We start from the raw sequence: 19,321 nt of genomic DNA, 5'->3' as shown, positions 1-19,321 counted from the left end.
GTGGGAGAGTAAGTGTCTGTTGTTTGAACCTGGCCTGTGGTCCTTATTTATGGCAGTCCCAGGAAATGTGGGTGGCCTTAAACTGGTGTCAGGCTCAACGTTCCATGCCTCTCCACAGGGGCCCCTGAGATGGGCTCTGGATGCTCAAGCTGGAGCCCGGAGGCATCACGGCCACTCTTCACAGTCACTGTGGGTGAGAAATGGGCTTTGAGGAAGCTGGTGCCACTTAAACTGGGCATAAGGGAGAACTTCTCGGCTGAAGAAGGCCAAACAAGAGGCCAGAGGGACCCGCAGAATGAAACCCATGCTCAAGGCTGAGAGACTCCCTATTGTACTTGTCATCAAGACTTTAGCTTAAAGCACCCATGCCTGCCAAGTTACGGTGAAGGTTTGTCCCAAGAAAGCATTTTTAATGTAGATTGCAGCATTGTTTTGAATAGTGAAGGAACTATTGAAGGAGGAAGGAGGAAGATTTAAATGTCTAATAACTGGGCAACAGGAAATGAATTAAAACTCATCTTCACTGAGATCGGAAACTACAGCTCTTAGGTGTTTGGCTGAGTGGACAAATGTTTGTGAACTGATGTTACATTTCAACTATAAAAGATGACAGTTTCCAGGAGACAGTGTCTGTGTGTGGGAGGCGTGGGCAGCACCGCATTAACATTAAGAGGCTGTGGATCAATCAGGCCTGGTCATATCCCATGATCTCGTGTGACTGGCTTAACCTCTCTGACCCTCAGTATCTTCTTCTGTACAGTGGGGAGAATGTTGCCTGTGGTACCCGTCCTTCCTGGGTAATGGTGGGGGTGAGTGAGATGAACTGAGTAAGGTGCTGAGCATGTGCCTGGCACCTCCAAAATGTCTAAATTAGAAGAGGCTTAAGGGTAACAGTCTGATTGAAGAGAGCTTGGGCCAAGTTGATCAGACTGATTTGTTCATGGTGACGTCAACCTGGTGGATGGTACTAGCATTTTTCAGTGGGATGGGGTGGGATGTGATATGGTAGGATATTAGTCTGGGTTCTCCAGAGATGATAAGGACTTGGCCCACACAGTGATGGAGGCTGAGAAGCACAAGACCCACAGCTGGCAAGCTGGAAGCCCAGGAAAGCCGAGGGTATGTTTCCAACCCAAGGCTGAGGGCAGGAGAAGACCAGCATCCCAGCTCGATGACCGCCAGGCAGAGAAAAAGAACTGTGCCTCTCTCAGCCCTTTTGTACACTCAGGCCTTCAGCTGATTGGTTGGGACCCACCCACACTGAGGAGGGCAATCTGCTTTACTCAGCCCACCTACGTAAGTGTTCATCTCCCCTGGAGACATGCTCCTGGACACACTCAGAGTAAGGTTGAACCAAATATCCGGGCACCACACAGCACATAAAGTTAACCATTACATGGGAGCGGGGTCTGGGGGAGAATGGATCCATTTCTATATCGGAAATGGATCCCTGGGCTGGGGTCGAACCCACGTCCCTTACCTCTCCTACATTGGCAGGCGGGTTCTTTACCACTGGGGCCACCTGGGAAGCCCCAATACGGTATACGTATGGCTGCGTCCCTTTGCTGTTCACCTGAAACTATCACATTGTTAATCAGCTGTACCCCAATACAAAATAAAAAATCCCCCCTGCCAAAAATTTAACCATCACAGGCAGGATGGGATAGAATAGAATAGAAGACTAACACAGCCCATGCCTAGTAAGGCTGAGTTTTGTTGAGGTGAAGCAGTGCAGGAAGTAAGCAGGCATAAAAGGAGATCATGATGCAGGTTGCATCAGTGAGGGATTTTGGGGAGCCCTGTTTGTAGAGGAGCAGTTGTTTCTTTAGACTTTTCTCTAGACTGAGATTGTGTCAGGGGTGCTTGAAGCCATTGTTTGCGTAGCAAGTGCACCCTTGGATTGAAGTTATCTGGAGTGTTTTGGGTGGCGTTTGCACAGGAAGCTGCTCTTTTAAAATTAGACTGTAGGTTGGTTTTTCCAGCTCAGAGGTGGTAGAGGCAGCTGCTGGTGGTAAGTAAGCTCTCTCGGGCCAGACTCCGGGCCCGGAGCAAATGCTGAGTGGGGGCGAGGGCCACAGGAAAGGGATAATAATGAAGTGTCAGGGTGTCAGGAAAAATCCCTCCATTGTTTAGATCGTGGAATGTGCAAAAGAAATGAGATTTGGTAGGAAATTCAGAAGGGGAAGGAGAAGGCAATGGCACCCCACTCCAGTACTCTTGCCTGGAAAATCCCATGGATGGAGGAGCCTGGTGAGCTGCAGTCCATGGGGTCGCTAAGAGTCGGACTTGACTGAGCGACTTTACTTTCACTTTTTCACTTTCATGCATTGGAGAGGGAAATGGCAACCCACTCTAATTTTCTTGCCTGGAGAATCCCAGGGGCAGGAGAGCCTGGTGGGCTAACGTCTGTGGGGTCATGCAGAGTCAGACACGACTGAAGTGACTTAGCAGCAGCAGCAGGCAGAAGGGGAGGCAAGCCTGCGCCCAGGCTTTGGTGAACCTAGCCCAAGGCCTTAGTTCTCATTGGCCTCTTCCCCTGGAACAGCCCAGGCGGCCAGGCCTCCTCATGCTGTGCCCTCGGGAGGGAAGACCTGTCCTGGGGACCGTGGGCAGGGGATGCAGGGAGGGAGGGATGGTGCCCTCGGCCCCTGGCCCCGCTCCCTCCCTCCCGGCAGTTGGGAAGGAGCGGGGCCACTACCCAGGGCCCTCGGGTGCCCCGCAGGTGTGGCAGTGTGGTGGCAGCATGGAGGTGCTGCCCTGCTCCCGCGTGGCCCACATCGAGCGCACCAAGAAGCCCTACAACAACGACATCGACTACTATGCCAAGCGCAACGCCCTGCGAGCGGCTGAGGTGTGGATGGACGGCTTCAAGTCCCATGTGTACATGGCCTGGAACATCCCCATGACTGTAAGCTGGCCAAGCTGGGCGGGGAGGGGCTGGGGGCGGGGGCAACACCTGGGGGCCTCAGGGTCATCCAAGGGCACAGCCCATCCACGCAGTGCGGGGCCTCCTGGACAGCTCCATCTCAGAAACATCATTTCCTTCACCAAGGAGAGCCTGTTTCCAACAGCTGTGACACTCGTTGGCAGCCCCCTCCACCACCACAAGAGCTCCTTCACTAGATATTATGAGCCCCTGAGAGGCTGCAGCGGTGGCACTGAGGAGAGAGCTCCCCCAGGGCGACCACAGCCCCTCCTGGGACGCACAAGCATCCCTCTTGCCCTGCGGAAGCCTCTCATGTCAGTTCTGCAGGAGTCCACAGTGATATGATGACCCCATGCCTTGCACACACGAGTGTGCACAGCTGATGAGTGGCAGAGTAGGCATGTAACTCGGTCCTCCACAGGACCCTGTCACGAGGGTCTCAGGCCTGGGGATGGCGGCTTCTCTCATGTGTGGTGTCTGCAGCCGATCCACCCATCCTGCGGGGAGTGGAGGCAGGAGGCCCACGCCAGGGGTCTGCCTGCTGCTGCTGGCCAGAAGCAGGAGCTGGGTGTGAGCCAGAGGGTCCTAACCAGTGCCTGGGGGGCAGGGCAGCCTGAGAAGGGGGCTTGGGCATACGTGTGTGTGTGCACCTGTGCATGCATGTACATACATGGGCATGTATGTGCTGAGGACAGGCTCTCCTTGTCCCCCAACCCCGACCAGCTGCAGAACCAGGCTTCACACACAGGCTGCTTCCTTGGACACAGGAGGATTTGAGTCTCTGGGGATAGACTTGTCCTGGGAACAGTTTTTTTTTTAACATCCACCCACAGAAAAAGCTTGATCTTCTATTAGGATCCACACACACATATAAGCTCACATGCGTGTGTGGATTTTTAGCTGTCAAAAGATAGAGCTTCATGTGTATAACAAAAAAGTTAAGAAGCAACAATTATCTTCATTATATGCAAAATGTCCTAGTATTTTAAACTTCACTGGAACCTTCTGAATTGAGTCAGATCACAGCCCAGCATCTGGTGACATCTCTCAGGGCCACTCGCACCTGCATCCAGCAAGAGTCTGCCCTTCTCTCCAGGCCCTCAGGCAGTCCTTAGCTGGCATCAACGCCTCAGGAAACTGGGCTTAGGGAGCGGGCTTCCTCTAACCCACCCATATCCCCCACCTGTCACTGAGTGCCAGGGGCTCTGGGACCACCCTGAGCTTCAGTGTTTGGCTACAAGGACTCAGAACTCAGGAGAGCTGTCATATGGGGGTTGGGGTTTGTTATGAAGAAAGAACAGACAGTGCTGAATTCTCCCAGCAGCAGCGCATGTAGGGTGTCACCAACCAGGGAAGGTCAGCGTCTGGAGTTTATGAGGCTCACGTGCACGTGGCTGATGTCTGTGTGCCTGGACTTGGTCTCAGGTCCCTGCAGAGGTCAAGCTAATGCCCACAGCAACCCCCATAAATCATCCTGTAGCACAGATGCCCTGGCCCAGCCGAGGTAAACAGCAGTACTCAGGATGTTCTAAGTTACCTCCCCAGGTGAGTGTGCAGGGCATGACAAGCAAACCAGGCCTACACACGCCACCAGTGGCCGATGGAAGACCAGGCCGGTCTCCAGCGGGACCTGCTGCAAACAGGCCAGAGACGCCAGGCCTTTGCCATCAGCCCCACTGCCCTGGACCTTGCAGGATCCTGGGAGGGCAGGAGGCTCCCAGACAAGGAAGCCTGAGGGCGGGGACGCTCCTGGAGGGGTGCCTGTAGGTCCCGCAGCTCCCCCACCCTGGGTCGTGGCCTGGGTTGTTGGGGCTCCGCACACCCCAGCGCCTGCCCTGCCTCACTTCCGGCCTCACAGAACCCAGGCGTGGACTTCGGGGACGTGTCCGAGCGGCTGGCCCTGCGCCAGAGGCTGAAGTGCCGCAGCTTCAAGTGGTACCTGGACAACGTGTACCCGGAGATGAGGACGTACAACGACACCCTCACGTACGGAGAGGTACCGCCTCCGCGGATGGCTGGCACCCCGCACCCCGCCTCCCAGCTCCCTGGCCTGTCCCTGTGCGAACGTCCATGGACAGCAGCCGGCAGAGCACACAGGCACAGTCACACGCCAGTGTAAGAGCTGCATGGACACACATGCGTGCCTGCCACCGCGGATCACAAAGTAGATTCAGAGACACGTGTGTATGTGTGTTCATGTGCTGCATACATGTGTTTACACACGCCCACATGCACATGCGTGGATCCATGCAAATGCATATACATGTGTAAGTCTGCGGGCTTCCCTGGTAGCTCAGCTGGTAAAGAATTCACCTGCAATGCAGGAGACCTCAGTTTGATTCCCGGGTTGGGAAGATTCCCTGGAAAAGAAATAGGCCACCCATACCAATATTCTTGGGCTTCCCTGGTGACTCAGACGGTAAAGAATCTGCCCACAGTGTGGAAGATCTGGGTTCGATCCCTGGGTTGGGAAGATCCCCTGGAGGAGGGCGTGGCAACCCACTCCAGTATTCTTGCCTGGAGAATCCCCATGGACAGAGGAGCCTGGCGGGCTACAGTCCATGTGGTCGCAAAGAGTCGGACATGACTGAGCGACTAAGCAAGCATGCACGTGTAAGTGTACACAGACACAAAAGTACACATTTGCACACAGTTTTGCTCACATACACACATACAAAGAGCTACCCCACACATCTTCCCCTCTGTACACAGACCCCATCCATCGAGCATGCTCTGCATGTTACATATACTTGTTGCCAAGACAAAATGACATGTGAACATGAGCAGACACGTGCAAAGGCCTGCACATGGAGGTGGTCACACGCACCACCTTGTTTGTGTGCCGCCAATACCTGCATGTTGAGAGCACAACGGAAGGACCCAGAGACGCACCAGGAGGGGCACCAGCTGTGGGAAGACCCTCCTGTCTGCCCCAGCCCCCACATGCATGGCCATACCCGCCTCTCCTTAAAGCCAGGAAGAGTGATGTGTTCCTGCCCTGGTCTGTGCTGGGGGACAGACCTCTCCCATGTCTGTCACCCCCAGCAGGGCAGCCCGGCTTGCTCTCAGGGTGGAGTCAGGGTTGGGCAGAGTGGAAGCTGCAGGAGTCCTGAGGCTCAGAGCTGCACACAGGCATCTCTTGCATCTCTCAGCCACGCAAGCCTCTAAGCAGGCCCAGATGGGAACTGTTGGAATAGCAACACCCCCCTACCAACCCTACCACTGTTAATGGGAGGAGCTGCAGTCATATAGCCAAAGACCTGAACTCGGGGAGGCCATTCACAGGAGCCAGCCAGTCCTCAGCCAGCCCACTGGCCAGAGTGCCATCCTCCCCTCCCCCTCCCCTTCTTCCCTTCCCCTCTCATCCTGGGAGGACTACCCCTTCCTGAGACTGCTGGCCCTGGGCAGGGGACGGGTGAGTAAAGCCCTTCTAGCCTGCTTTGGCCTTTGGGTCCTTGTGATGGGGCTTCTCCTTTGGCTTCTGGTCGTAGGTGAGAAACAGCAAAGCCAGCGGCTACTGCTTAGACCAAGGAGCGGAGGACGATGACCGCGCCATCCTGTACCCCTGCCACGGGATGTCCTCCCAGGTAGGGAGGATGGTGATGTCTCTCAGGGACCACAGCCCAGACCATAGCCAGAAGTAGTGCCCAGGGAATGGGGTCAGGCTGGCTGGGGTGTCCTGATGCCACAGTGGCTGAGTTCAGGCCCTGGATAAATTAAGAGCAAGAGCTTTGGTGCCAAACAGGCCTTGAGCAAATCACCCAACATCCGTGCCTCAGTTTCCCCATCCATTGGATGGGATGATCATGGTACCTACTTCTCAGGCTGCTGTGTGGACTGAAGTGGAAGATGAAGGTGAACAGTGGCCACAGGGTAGACAAGCCCAGGCAGTATCACATTAACCACCAGTTCTTAGAGCTGAACACCTGCCAAACCATGCTGCAGCTCAAAGTCACCTGGAGGGCTTTAAAAACATCCATGCCACTGTCCAGAACCCAGGCCAGTGGAGTGTGCAGGCTCCAGGCTGCAGGTGGAATCAGTGGGTTCAGGGGTATGGGACAGCTTGTAGGAGAAATGCTTTTTCTCAATGAGTGTTGAGTGTTCTTTAAAATTAACCCCCAAAATGACAATTGGCCCCCTCGAAGCTCTCTGAATCTGTACTCTAGGACATCCATAGATGCTGACGTGTCCACGCAGCTGCCCAGGGGTGCTTTGCGGATGGGAGGGACCCCTGAGCCTATAATGACAACAGAGCACACCTCTCTCCCTCCCACCCTGCCACCTCCTCACAGGACCCCTGATGACATTGGCCCATCGAGATGCTAATGTAGCCTCCAGGAAGAAATCCACTTGGCTGGGCCCATCAGACACAGGAGGGGAGTCCTCTGGCTGGCACAGACCCTAAGTGGGGGGCCGTGTCTTGTGGGGTATCTTTGGACAGCTCTGTTTGTCTGCTCCCTCGAGGGGAAGCAACACAAGGTAACAGGAGGACGTGGTCATTTCCCACTGAGCCCTGCTGTGGAGAGAAGCAGTGCAGGGCCGGCCTTGAGGTTTTTGGTGCAGGGACTCGCGTGGCTGGGTGAGGGGTGGGTGTTCCAGCGACCCTGCTCAGTTCCCCAGGGAAGCCCTCTCCACACGAGAACCCTGGGGCAGCCAGCAGAAGGGGCCTCACTGCTGCTCGAAACGGAGTGGAGGTGGAGGCAGGTGGATGGGGGAGGCCATCCCACGTGGCCGAGCCCCACGGAGAGATCTGATGGACCCGTGTCCACAGCCAGGCCAGACACACTCGCAGTGATTTCTTCTTTGCAAACATCTTCAGTCTGTTTGGTCTCCATGGAGGCTGTTAAAATATTAAGGGGGACAAGCTATATCCCCAAACCCCAATCCCCAGCTTTGTTAGTGTCCTGGGGCCACCATGATGAAGTACAGCCAACTGGGCACTGGCTTAAATGACAAACGTTCATTATTCTCTCAGCTCTGAAGACCAGAAATCTGAAATTCAGGTATGAGCAGTGTTGTGCTCCCTCCTGAGGTTCTAGGGACATTCCCTTCTGCTTCTAGTGGCCCTTGGAGTTCTTTTCTTGTGGCCACTTCCCTCCAGTCTCTGCCTTCATTGGCACACGGGTTGTATGGCCTGTATCTTCATCTTCCCCCTCCTTTCTCCCGTGTCTCTGTCTTCTCTCCTTATCAGGACATCAGTCATGTTGGATTAGGGCCACCCTAACCCAGTATGGGGCTTCCCAGGTGGCTCAGTGGTAAAGAATCCACCTGCCAATGCAGCAGACCCAGGTTCGATCCCTGGGTCAGGAAGATCCCCTGGAGAAGGAAATGGCAACCCAGTCCAGTATTCTTGCCTGGGAAATCCCATGGACAGAGGAGCCTGATGGGCTATAGTGCATGGGGATGAAAAGAGTAGGACACCACATAGCAACTAACCCACAACAAGAAGCCCAGTGTTACCTCATTTTCCCTAGAGCACTTTGGCAATGACCATGTTTCCAAATGAGGTCATATCCACAGGTACTGGGAGGTTAGGACTTCAACATGACTTTGGGGGGGCTACAGTTCAGCCTATGACAATTGTTCAGTCACCCAGTCATGTCCAACTCTTTTCGACCCCATGGATTGCAGCATGCCAGCCATCCCTGTCCTTCACCATCTCCCACAGCTTGCTCAACCTCATGTCCAGCGAGTTGGTGATACTATCCAACCATCTTGCCCTTTGTTGTCCCCTTCTCCTCCTGCCTTCAATCTTTCCCAGCATCAGGGTCTTTTCTAATGAGCCAGCTCTTTGCATCAGGTGGCCAAAGTATTGGAGCTTCAGCTTCAGCATCAGTCCTTCTAATGAATATTCAGGATTGATTTCCTTTAGGGTTGACTGGTTTGATCTCTTTGCAGTCCAAGGGACTCTCAAGAGTCTTCTCCAACACCACACTTCAAAAGCATCAATCCTTCAGCACTCAGCCTTCCTTATGGTCCAACTCTCACATCCATACATGTCTACTGGAAAAACCATAGCTTTGAATAGATGGACCTTTGTTGGCAAAGTAGTGTCTCTGTTTTTTCTTCTTTTTAAAAAATATTTATTTATTTGGCTGCATCAGGTCTTAGATGAGACATGTGGGATCTAGTTCCCTGACCAGGGATCAAACCCAGGCCCCCTGCATTGGGAGCTCGGAGTCTTAGCCACTGGACCATCAGGGAAGTCCCTGTCTCTGCTTTTCAATGTGCTATCTGGGTTTGTCATAGCTTTTCTTTCACGGAGCAAGTGTCTTTCATGACTGCAGTCACCATCTGCAGTGATTTTGGAACCCAAGAAAACAGTCTGTCACTGTTTCCATTCTTTCCCCATCTATTTGCTGTGAAGTGATGGGACTGAAGCCATGATCTTTGTTTTTTGAATGTTGAATTTAAGCCAGCTTTTTCATTCTCCTCTTTCACTTTCATCAAGAGGCTCTTTAGTTCCTCTTTGCTTTCTGCCATAAAGGTGATGTCATCTGCATATCTGAGGTTATTGGCATTTCTCCTGGAAACCTTGATTCCAGCTTGTGCTTCATCCAGCCTGGCATTTTGCATGATGTACTCTGCATATAAGTTAAATAAGCAGGATGACAATATACCTGTATAGCCTGTAACAGTGACCATAAAGAAATCCAGTTTTGGACCAAAATCTTCACACCCGCAGATGGTTAGTCAACAGTCTTCAGCTAGTGGACACAGATGAATGCATGGACCCTTCATGGTAGGGCCCAGCCCTCTGTCCTCTGTCCACCGTACTGGTTTGACCAGTGTGCCTGAGAAGGACACAGGGCAGGTGTGTCCACCTCCACATAGGCACGGGACCCCTCCTAGGCTGGACTGGATAGCCTGGGGGTCATTTAGAGGCCCTTCCTTTAACTTGTAAGGTTTTATTCTGATAATTTTCAAACATCCAGAAAAGTCTTAAGATGACCAACCACACACTCATGGGATCAGCAAACAGCAGCCTGCCAGTCAAAGAATGGTTTTTAGCTTTTTAAAGGTTTATGGATGGAAAAGAAGAAAAAGAACATGCGACAGTGTCCACAGAGCACGCTTGCTTGCTCCCTGACCTTCACAGACACGGTTTTCCACCCCTGATCCAGATGCGATGGTGTTCAGACTGGGCTGTGTTTGCATCATGTACTTTTTTCTGAGTCACTTTAAAGCACACTGCAGACGTTGAATCCTTTCACCTCTGCATACGTCAGGTGCATGCTCAGTCACTCAGGTGTGTCCATTCTTTGCAGTCCTATGGACTGTCACCCACCAGGCTCCTCTGTCCGTAGGATTTTCCAGGCAAGAATACTGGAGTGGGTTGCTATTTCCTCCTCCAGGGGAATCTTCCTGACCCAGGGATCGAACCCACGTCTCCTGTGTCTCATGCACTGAGCCACCTGGGAAGCCCCTCTTCTCTTCTGAATCTCCTCGTTTAGCAGCTAATCATCCTGCCCATTTTCATACAGTTTATTTACTACTCTCCTTCCTGGAATAACATCTCTCCACTCCCTATTTTCCCTTTGACTTTATTTCTTCAGTACTTTGTTTTATTATATTGCAGGGTTTGTTTTTTGTTGTTGTTTGTTTTTGTAAGTTGCCTTCAGCCCTCTGTGGACCCAGACAAGTGCCTGTGAACCTTTTGTTGTCCTGGGCTGGACTTTGAGCTTTTGGACTCCTATCTGGCAACTTCAGTCACATTAGACCCAGCACCATATTGAGCACACAGTAGGTGTCTAATTCTTGCCTGACTGGCAGTTTGATAAACATCACTTAACCCACTCCCAGCCAGTGCTCAATGACGGCCCATTCACTCACAAGTCTGGATTATTGAAATCCTCCCCTCAATCCCTTCTACTGGGGCATGTGACCCACCAGCTCTCAGGAGAGCCCAAGTAATCTGAGGGTGAGATCCCAGAGTCGATGCTTCCTGAGGATGCATTTCTGAAAAGTATGTGGCTTCCCCACAACCCAGCAGCAACGCTCTACAGTCACCCATGCCCCTCTCAGCCCAGTTCGCTCCCCCAGCTGGGTGTCTGAGGCAGGGCCAGGGGAGCCGCTGGCCAGAGGCACAGGAGTGGAGACTCCTCCTTAGTGCAGAGCAGCCTCCTGACCAGACCCTCCGGCTGTCCAGTCCTCCATGGGCACAGGGATGGGCCATCAGCTTCACCCACCCTGCTGGCCCTCCTGAGCACTGACCATGCTCGGCTCCACTGAGTCCTTACCTGCAAGGCTGAAGCTACAGGTAGCCCACTTGGAGCTCGTGCTGGACATTTCATGGGCTGCAGGTCCTAGATTCAAACCTCCTCAACATCAGAAAGTTATCAGAGAAGGGGCATGAGCATATCTGTGATCACCTGTCCCCAGACAAAATGACCTGAAAGGGCCACTTTGGTCATAAATCTGCAGCAGGGCCTGTCATCTGCACAGCATCACCCAGGCCACCTGGCAGGCTGGCGGAGCCTCCTCTGAGCTGCTGTCAGCTGGCTGTTCTGGGGTCTTGGGCCCTCCCCACGTAGCCTCCACCCCCACCCCATCGGGCTGCCCCAGCCTCCTCACTGCAGAGCAGCTATCCCATTAGCAAGCTACAAGGAGATGCCGGAGGTGTCCTGAGTGTTGACACCTTGCCTCAGAGTCGATGGCACCATTTCTGCGATGTGCACACCACCCCCCCACACACACACCCTCCGCAGGAGGACTTGGGAGAAAATGTGCGCCCCACGCTTGACGGGGGTGTCAGAGTCGCAGGGCCATGTGAAGGTGCAGGGGAGGTGGTGTTCTATCAGATTGTACTGGAAAATACAGCGGTGTGTTTGTGTTTGTGTGTGTGCGCGCGCCCGCGCTCTTATGTGAAAGCAAACAAGAGAAAGGCAAGGAGAGAAGCACAGTGACTTCTGTGCGCTCAGCGCGCTCTGCGTGCGGTGCCCTAGGGTCCTCACGGTAGCCCTGCCAGACAGGCACTGTCATTATCTGCTCACAAATGAGGAAATCGAGGCACAGAGAGGTGACGTGACTTGCTCAAAGCCACACAGCCCAGGCGCGGAGGAATCTGGAGCACTGGTTTCTTCATTAGCGCACAGATGTTGCTTACCTGGTGTTTGGCAAATAACGTGACCTGGGATCGTAAACTTGGGGCTGCTTGTGGTTCAAGGGGAGACGGGTGGCCTGCGCAACCGTGGAACCCTCTTCCTCCGAGGTTGAAGGGCCGGCCCCACGGAGGGTGGGGTCCACGTGGAGCTCAGGGGAAGGGGTCCGAGGCGGTCCTCCTTGGGGGATTTGCAGTAAGAACGGGGCTGGGGGCGTGGGGCCACCAGACACGATCTCCCCTGCATCCCGGGGCTCAGCGCTCTTCTTGGAGGGCCAGCCCTTCCCCCGAAGGTTGGCTCTGGTGACTGGGCTGGCCCCGCCCACCAAGCCCCACCCTTCCCCGCCCACGATGCCCCGCCTACCCCCTTCAGGGCCTAGGGCCCAGCCCTGCGCAGGGCCACCTTGTGCCCATGCACTTCGCTCTCATGGCCTCTCCCCAGCTGGTGCGGTACAGCGCCGAGGGCCTGCTGCAGCTGGGCCCCCTGGGCTCCACCGCCTTCCTGCCTGACTCCAAGTGCCTGGTGGATGACGGCAGGGGCCGCACGCCCGCCCTGAAGAAGTGCGAGGATGTGGCCCGGCCCGCGCAGCGGCTGTGGGACTTCACCCAGGTCAGCAGGCTGCTGGGACCCCTGGGTCTCTGGCCAGCTCGTGGAGGGAGCTGAGGGCAGCGGGGGCCGAACTTCAAGGCCCAGGGGGGCTGGATCAGCTGGTCCCACATGAACCCCCTCCATAGACGTTAGGGGATATGCTGGCAGTCAGGGTCAGGGAAGGGCTGGCTGGTCCCAGCGCCCTGGCTGCCTCTTCAGGGCCTCGCTGCCCCACACTGCTGACTCCTCCAGCCTCCTGGAGGTTGGGGGAGGGTTTTGGCAGAAAGGGTGGGTTCTGAGTGCCCCAGCTGCTGATTGAGTGGGACCGAACTGGACTTGCCCGGAGATTTGTTGAGGGCAAGTGTGCTAAGTTGCTTCAGTCCTATCGACTCTTTGCGACCCCATGGATTGTAGCCTGGCAGGCTCCCCTATCCATGGGACTCTCCAGGCAAGAATACTGGAGTGAGTTGCCTTGCCCTCCTCCAGGAGATCTTCCCAACCCAGAGATCGAACCTGTTCCTGCTTCTCTTAAATCTCCTGCATTGGCAGGCGGGTTCGTTACCACTACTGCTACCTGGGAAGCCCCAGAGATTTGTTGAGATTGACCCAACTCCTCCCAAGCAGGAGACCCTGGGACAGACATGTGCACAGTGCTCTCTGGGGGCTCCCGGTTACAGCAGGAATGAGCTGTCACTGTGTCACGTAGAGTCAGTGAAATCAGGGTCCCCAGGAGGCTGGCTTTGGGGCTAGGACAGTGAGGTTCAGAGTGCATGGAAAGGACCTGTCTGGAGGACAGCGAACAGAATATGAGCCTGGGATCTTCAGGTTTAGGCTAGAGCCCTTGATGTTGGGAGGACCAGAGGGCCTGCAGAGGTGGCCAGTGGGTAAATCAGACCTGCCAGGGGTCAGGGGAGGATATTGGGGGCAACGCCCATCTCAAGGGCCCTAGAGTCCATTGTTTTGATCATTCCTGGGGCCCCAGGAGAAGAGAGGTGGCTGTTGGGAGGCAGTGTTGGAGGGCAGACAGTCAGTGGGGCCAGAGGGATGGAGACAAGAGGGCTGGGAAGAGGCAGGACCCTGACACTCAGGTGGCTTTGGCATCACCCCCACTTCCGGGAAGCTCTTGGGATGGGACCCGTGGGCTCACTGGGTCTCCCTCCCTCGCAGGGCGGCCCCATTGTGAGCAGAGACACAGGCCGGTGCCTGGAGGTGGAGATGTCCAAGGATGCCAACTTTGGGCTCCGCCTGGTGGTGCAGAGGTGCTCAGGACAGAAATGGACCATCAGAAACTGGATCAAGCCAGGGCGGCACTGACCCCCAGCCTCACTCTGCGCCCCCACCCCAATGAAGAGTCCGAGGACCTGGGGCAGGTGTGGAGCCCTCCCACTCAATCCACCACTTGAACCCAGAAGGCCTTGGTCGTCCCTGCACCACCTTGGGTACTGACTTCTCCATGGCTGCTGGCGGGCCCTGTCACCTGGGACCCAGGGACCTCCCTGTGCTCTGGAGGCCGATGCCGGGACCAGCCTCCCTCCAGGAGCGCGGACCCCCCTCAGCTGGCGGCTCTGCCTGAGCACGTCAGCTGACAGCCAACTCCAGCTCCAAATCACGTGCCTTTTCTACGGTATTCCTGTCCAGCCGCCCGCGGCCACTTCTTCTGCATGTGCTGAGCCCCTGTCCATCCCTCAGGCAGAAATAGCCCCCTGTGAACTCTGAGTTCCCAATGTCTCCAGCCCTGGGTGGGGCTGCCCCTGTGACTATCTCTACCTAAACCCTGGCTGGTGAGGGGAGCGGGGCAGCAGCAGCTGTGGTGACATCAAAGACAACCCCAAGGGCAGTGCTGGGTGAGGAGGCGGCTGTGACTGCTTTGGTCCAGGAAAGAGCAATTAAACAAACATACAGACCTGATGTCTCGTCCACAGGAACTAGTCAGCAGTCCAGGGAGGGACCCCTGTTCTAGCGGCTAACCCAGGGTCAGGCGCCTTTTCGTGTTACTCTAAGGCAAGGGTCAGCAAATGATAACCCATGGCCCTTTGCCTATTTTTATAAATAAAGTTTTATTGGCACATGGCCACACCCCTCTGTTCATGTATTGTCCACGGCGGCTTTCATGCTCCAGGACCAGAGCTGAGAAGCAGCACACCCCCCACCAGGGCTGTCCTAAGGCCTCCAAGATGCCCTCTTGGGCAAGAGGATGCTTCATGATTGCACTTAGAATTGCAGGACACTGGGAGGGAAACTGGACAAAAAGTCCTGGCTGTCTCTTTCCCCCATCAGGCCCAGTGCCAAGTAACAGTCCAATTCTAGCTGCTAACCTCCTTCCCGATGATGGGAGTCTTCAGCTGTGCATCACTGAGGGGCCGCAGGGCAGGCTTGGCTCACCTAGCCGTGGAAATGAACAGCAGATGAGATGCCAAGCTGCTGAAAGCCAACCAACTGTCTCCTCCCACACAGAGGGTCTTCTGGGGATGGAAGTTGGGGGCACCATCAGTGTCTTCCTAGTTTCTCCCCATTCTTTTCTTTTGTTTTTATTCATTCATTTATTTTTGGCCATGCTGGGTCTTCACTGCTACATGGGCTTGTCTCTAGTTGCAGCGAGCAGGGGTTACTCTCTAGCTGTGGTGTGCCGGCTTCTTATTGCAGTGGCTTCTCTTGTTGCAGAGCATGGGCTCTAGAGGGCTTAGTTGCTCTGTGATGCACGGGGCTCAGTTGCTCCACGGCGTGTGGGATCTTCCTGGACCAGGGATCGAACCCGTGTCTCCTATATTAGCCTGCAGATTCTTTACCACTGAGCCACCATGGAAGCCCTCCTCCCCATTCTTATAGAGTAACCTGGAAGGCAGGATGGCAGGGGTTCCAAACAACAGGGCTTTAAGCTGGGGGGAACTTGAAGATGTCTGTTCTCACTTTGCTGTAGCCAGGTAGTCTGTCCTCCCAGAAGTTGGAAAGTGGCCCTTCCCCCTTGCCTCCTGGGTTCCCCCATCTTGCTTCCTGCCTCCCAGCACTGCCTCTTCCTAGGAGAGGAAAAATCACTTCCACTAGTGCCAGGGATCTCATATCCTGTTGGTGAGGGGGGCAGTTTTTCCCAAAGATGAGCTTCCTAAAGAGATGAAAGAAGCCGAAGTGTTACTGGAACAAACTTGGGTCCACTCGCCCGCACACACAGTGAAGCCAATGTACTAACCCGGGTTTGTGGTGAAGGAAAGTGCAGGCGCCAAGCAAGGAGTCTGGGAAGTTCGTGCTCAAAAGATGCAAACTCCCAATGGCTTTCAGGGAAAGATTCTTAAAGATGGGGCGAGGGAGGGGGGTTGTGGCGTACGTAATCATCTGGTGGACATTCTTCTGGTTGGTTGGTGGTGAGGTAATGCAGTTAACTTCTCCCACCTAGTGGGGGTTTCAGTATCTGCAAAATAGCTCAAAGGGAACTTCCCTGGTAGTCCAGTGATTGAATCCACCGTCAAATGCAGAGAAAGAGGGTCTGATGCCTGTCTGGGGAACTAAGCCTGTGCACCGCAACTACTGAGCCCCTGTGCCACAACTAGAGAAAAGATCCCACATGGTTGGGAAAACAAAACATTAAAAAAAAAAAAGCACAGAAACAATATTGTAACAAACTGAATAAAGACTTCAGAACAGTCACTAGCCAAGGACTGGTCTTCAAGAATTTAGAAGATTGGCAAGTAAAGTTACAACAGTGTAGCAGTGTAGCAGCCATTAGCATGCCAAATGTATTGCCTATGCTTTAAAATAGAAAACATCACAGGCTGGAACTTATAAACCTCTCTCATGTTACAATTCATTAGGCAAATTGACAGTCCAGTCAAAGCCGGGTGGTTTGCAGCCCACAAGAAGCCTGACACCTGGAAAATTGCCTCTCAGCATCTTGACAAACCTCTCATCCTCTTGGGAGGCGGGGAGTTCCGGTGTTTTGAAAGCCTGCTCTTTCTGTCAGAGTCCTGCCTGCCACCAGGACACGTGAGGACAAAGGCACTGACTGGGCGGGGCAGTAGCTGGGTCCACAGGCAGCGGGACTAAGTCAGGTCAGCCCACAACTGCCCAGGACCATCCATGCTCTCATGCCAAGAGGCTGCTGTCTATCAGAACCTAGATGGAATCCAGCATCCTTCTTCCTAATACATGGCCAGGCAGCACTCTTGTTTCTGTTGTCTCCAGTCCTTACCTGCCCCCTGAGCACATGAATCCCTCATGAGGTTGGCCCTTTTCCAGAAAAACTGCCATAGAATCCAGGGGGTAACTCCGTGCTAAAAGCCCCTGCCCAAAGTCAGTTGGGAAGAGAGTTGAAGATGGACCATGATTCCCATGCTGCCATGTGAGGCCAGCCACGTGGTGGGGCCAGCCATGTGGTGGAGCCGCTGGGAATGATCTCTGCAGTTTTGTGGTTGATACACGGTCACGGCTGGTGGGACGTCCCTGCCAGTTGAGACTGCCTGCACTCCAGGCATACGCTTGTCTGGGGCCAAGTTCACAGAGCTTTCTAATTCATGGTGACATGCACTTTCATCATCCCCCTCTGTAACCTGGGTTCAGAATAGCCACTAATGTCATCCATGGACTGTACTGAAGCCAACCCAGCCCCCCTAAACCCTCTACCCCTTTTAACCACTGGTCCATAGTTGAGATCACCTCAGTGGTTACCAGCATGCATCGCATCTGTCAAACAAAGGGAATTCAACACAAGGAGTTGATCACACAAGTTAGAAAAGGGCTGAGGCATCTCAGGGACTTATCTTCCATGGGCTGAAGGGACCCAAGAGAGGGCAGTGTTACTGAAGCCAGGAGTTGGGACCCCTTGTGAGGACTGGGACTCTAGAAAGAGGGATGGAAGAGACACAGCACTTCCAGAAATGTTCCTAAAGCCAGAGATGGGGACGGAAGCATCCTGGTTTCTCTCTACCCTCCAATTTTCCAACGTTTCCTTTTGGTTGAAACTATCTGGAGCTGAAGGACAAGAAATCATGGGATACAGAACTCTCTGTGCAGCAGAGCAGGGACGTAGGGGCAGGAGCGGGGTCCGAGCACAGACCCGAAGGTGGTGGCCACAGGTCATCTCAACAGGACAGGATTCCTGACTCTGACAAGTGCAAGCTGGGCCAGAGGGTCGCCCTTCTTTCCAGAGGGCCCAGGACACCCCCCTCCCCATCACAGGGCCAGGACTGGGCACCAGAAGATCACAGAACAGCACCCTTGATGACATCAGGCGTGCTTTATCCCCTCCAGCTTCACCTGAAACTGGACCACTGTAGCTGGCAAGAGTCAATTTTGAAATTCTCAGAACTTTTGTGCACCAATTGAGAAACATTGTTGTTGAGTCGCTGTCATGTCCGACTCTTCGAGACCATGGACTGCAGCACATCAGGTTTCTGCATCCTTCACTATCTCCTAGAGTTTGCTCAAATTCATTCCATTAAGTCGGTGATGCTATCCAACCATCTCATCCTTTGCCAACCCCTTCTCCTCCTGCCTGCAATATTTCCCAGCATCAGGGTCTTTTCCAATGAGTGGGCTCTTCGCATCAGGTAGCCATAGTATTGGAGCTTTAGCATCAGTCCTTCCAATGAATATTCAGGGCTGATTTCCTTTAGGATTGACTGGTTTGATCTCCTTGGAGTCCAAACATGGCTGTTACTAAAAATAAACTATTTACAACTCAATCAATTATAATAAAAGCAAAGGCAATAAAAACTCAAAACTCAGCACTTCCTAGTGATTTACTCTATTTTATTATACTCTGTGCTTCTCAGATGATTGTGTCTACAAATCTGTGTGGTGGCAACGGTGGGGAACTACCTCTTTTCAACTCCACACTCCCAGAGGGCAGGTTGGAAGCTGGAAATAGCCCCTGGTGGGGGATATTTGTAAATGGAAATTGGCCAGGCTGCAAACCGCGTCAGGTGTCACAGGGCCGGCAGGTAGGCTCTGCCCAACACACCCTTGCTGTGCTCTCCCTGGCCCCTGATGAGTCTTCTCGGTCTCATGCCCAGGACAGGACAGACACATGGAACAAGGAGGACCTATTGCTGTGTGATTTCCCACCCTGTCCGCTGGGGGAAAGTGCTGGTGACTATTCTCAGAAGACGGAAGAGGGGGAGGGAGGAAGAAGGGAGGGAGCAAGGGAGGGAGAAATATGTCTAAAATGCCCAAGTTTAATCACACTTAATTCTTTTTTTTTTTAACAACCAATGGGTTATTTGCTTGTTTATTTACGGTTGCTGTGGGTCTTTGTTGCGGCACAGGGGCCCTTTGTTGGTGCGAGTGGACTTTCTCTAGTTGCGGCCGGAGGGGGCTACTCTTCACCGTGGTGCTCAGGCTTCTCACTGTGGTGGCCTCCCTTGTAGCAGAGCGCCAGCTCTAGGCACATGGGCTTCAGTAGTTGAGGCACGAGGGCTTAGCTGCCCTGTGGCCTGTGGAATCTTCCCAGCCCAGGGATTGAACCCGTGTTCCCTGCATTGGCAGGCAGATTCTTAACCACTGGACCTCCAGGGAAGTCTCAACCCACTTAATTCTTGAAATGACCCCAAGTAGCCCTGAGAACGTCTGTGCCCGTTTCTCAGATGGGACAACAGAGGCCCAAGGAGTGACGTGGCCTGGCACAAGTACACACTTTACTGAAGCAGCTGGGGGTCACACTGAGACCTGCTGACTCCAAGCCTCTGCTTCTTCCATTCTGCCCAGCTGCCTAGTGGAT

At 54.0% G+C, this 19,321-nt stretch overlaps 1 protein-coding gene across 1 annotated transcript in view; it reads left to right on the top strand.

Moving 5' to 3' along the window:
- GALNT9 (polypeptide N-acetylgalactosaminyltransferase 9) overlaps positions 1-14,691 on the top strand; it is a 114,945-nt gene extending 100,254 nt beyond the window's left edge. The window contains exons 7-11 of the mRNA XM_027567110.1: positions 2,723-2,908; positions 4,785-4,922; positions 6,418-6,513; positions 12,469-12,636; positions 13,783-14,691. Of these exons, the coding sequence (XP_027422911.1) occupies positions 2,723-2,908; positions 4,785-4,922; positions 6,418-6,513; positions 12,469-12,636; positions 13,783-13,929 (735 nt within the window). The 3' untranslated portion in view covers positions 13,930-14,691. The remainder of the gene's footprint in view (positions 1-2,722; positions 2,909-4,784; positions 4,923-6,417; positions 6,514-12,468; positions 12,637-13,782) is intronic.
- Positions 14,692-19,321: the final 4,630 nt, after the last annotated feature.

This window comes from Bos indicus x Bos taurus, chromosome 17 (genome assembly GCF_003369695.1).
Source record: "Bos indicus x Bos taurus breed Angus x Brahman F1 hybrid chromosome 17, Bos_hybrid_MaternalHap_v2.0, whole genome shotgun sequence".
Classification (NCBI taxonomy): domain Eukaryota; kingdom Metazoa; phylum Chordata; class Mammalia; order Artiodactyla; family Bovidae; genus Bos; species Bos indicus x Bos taurus.
Note: the sequence above shows the minus strand (reverse complement) of the source record. Positions and strands in the feature narration are given on the sequence as shown.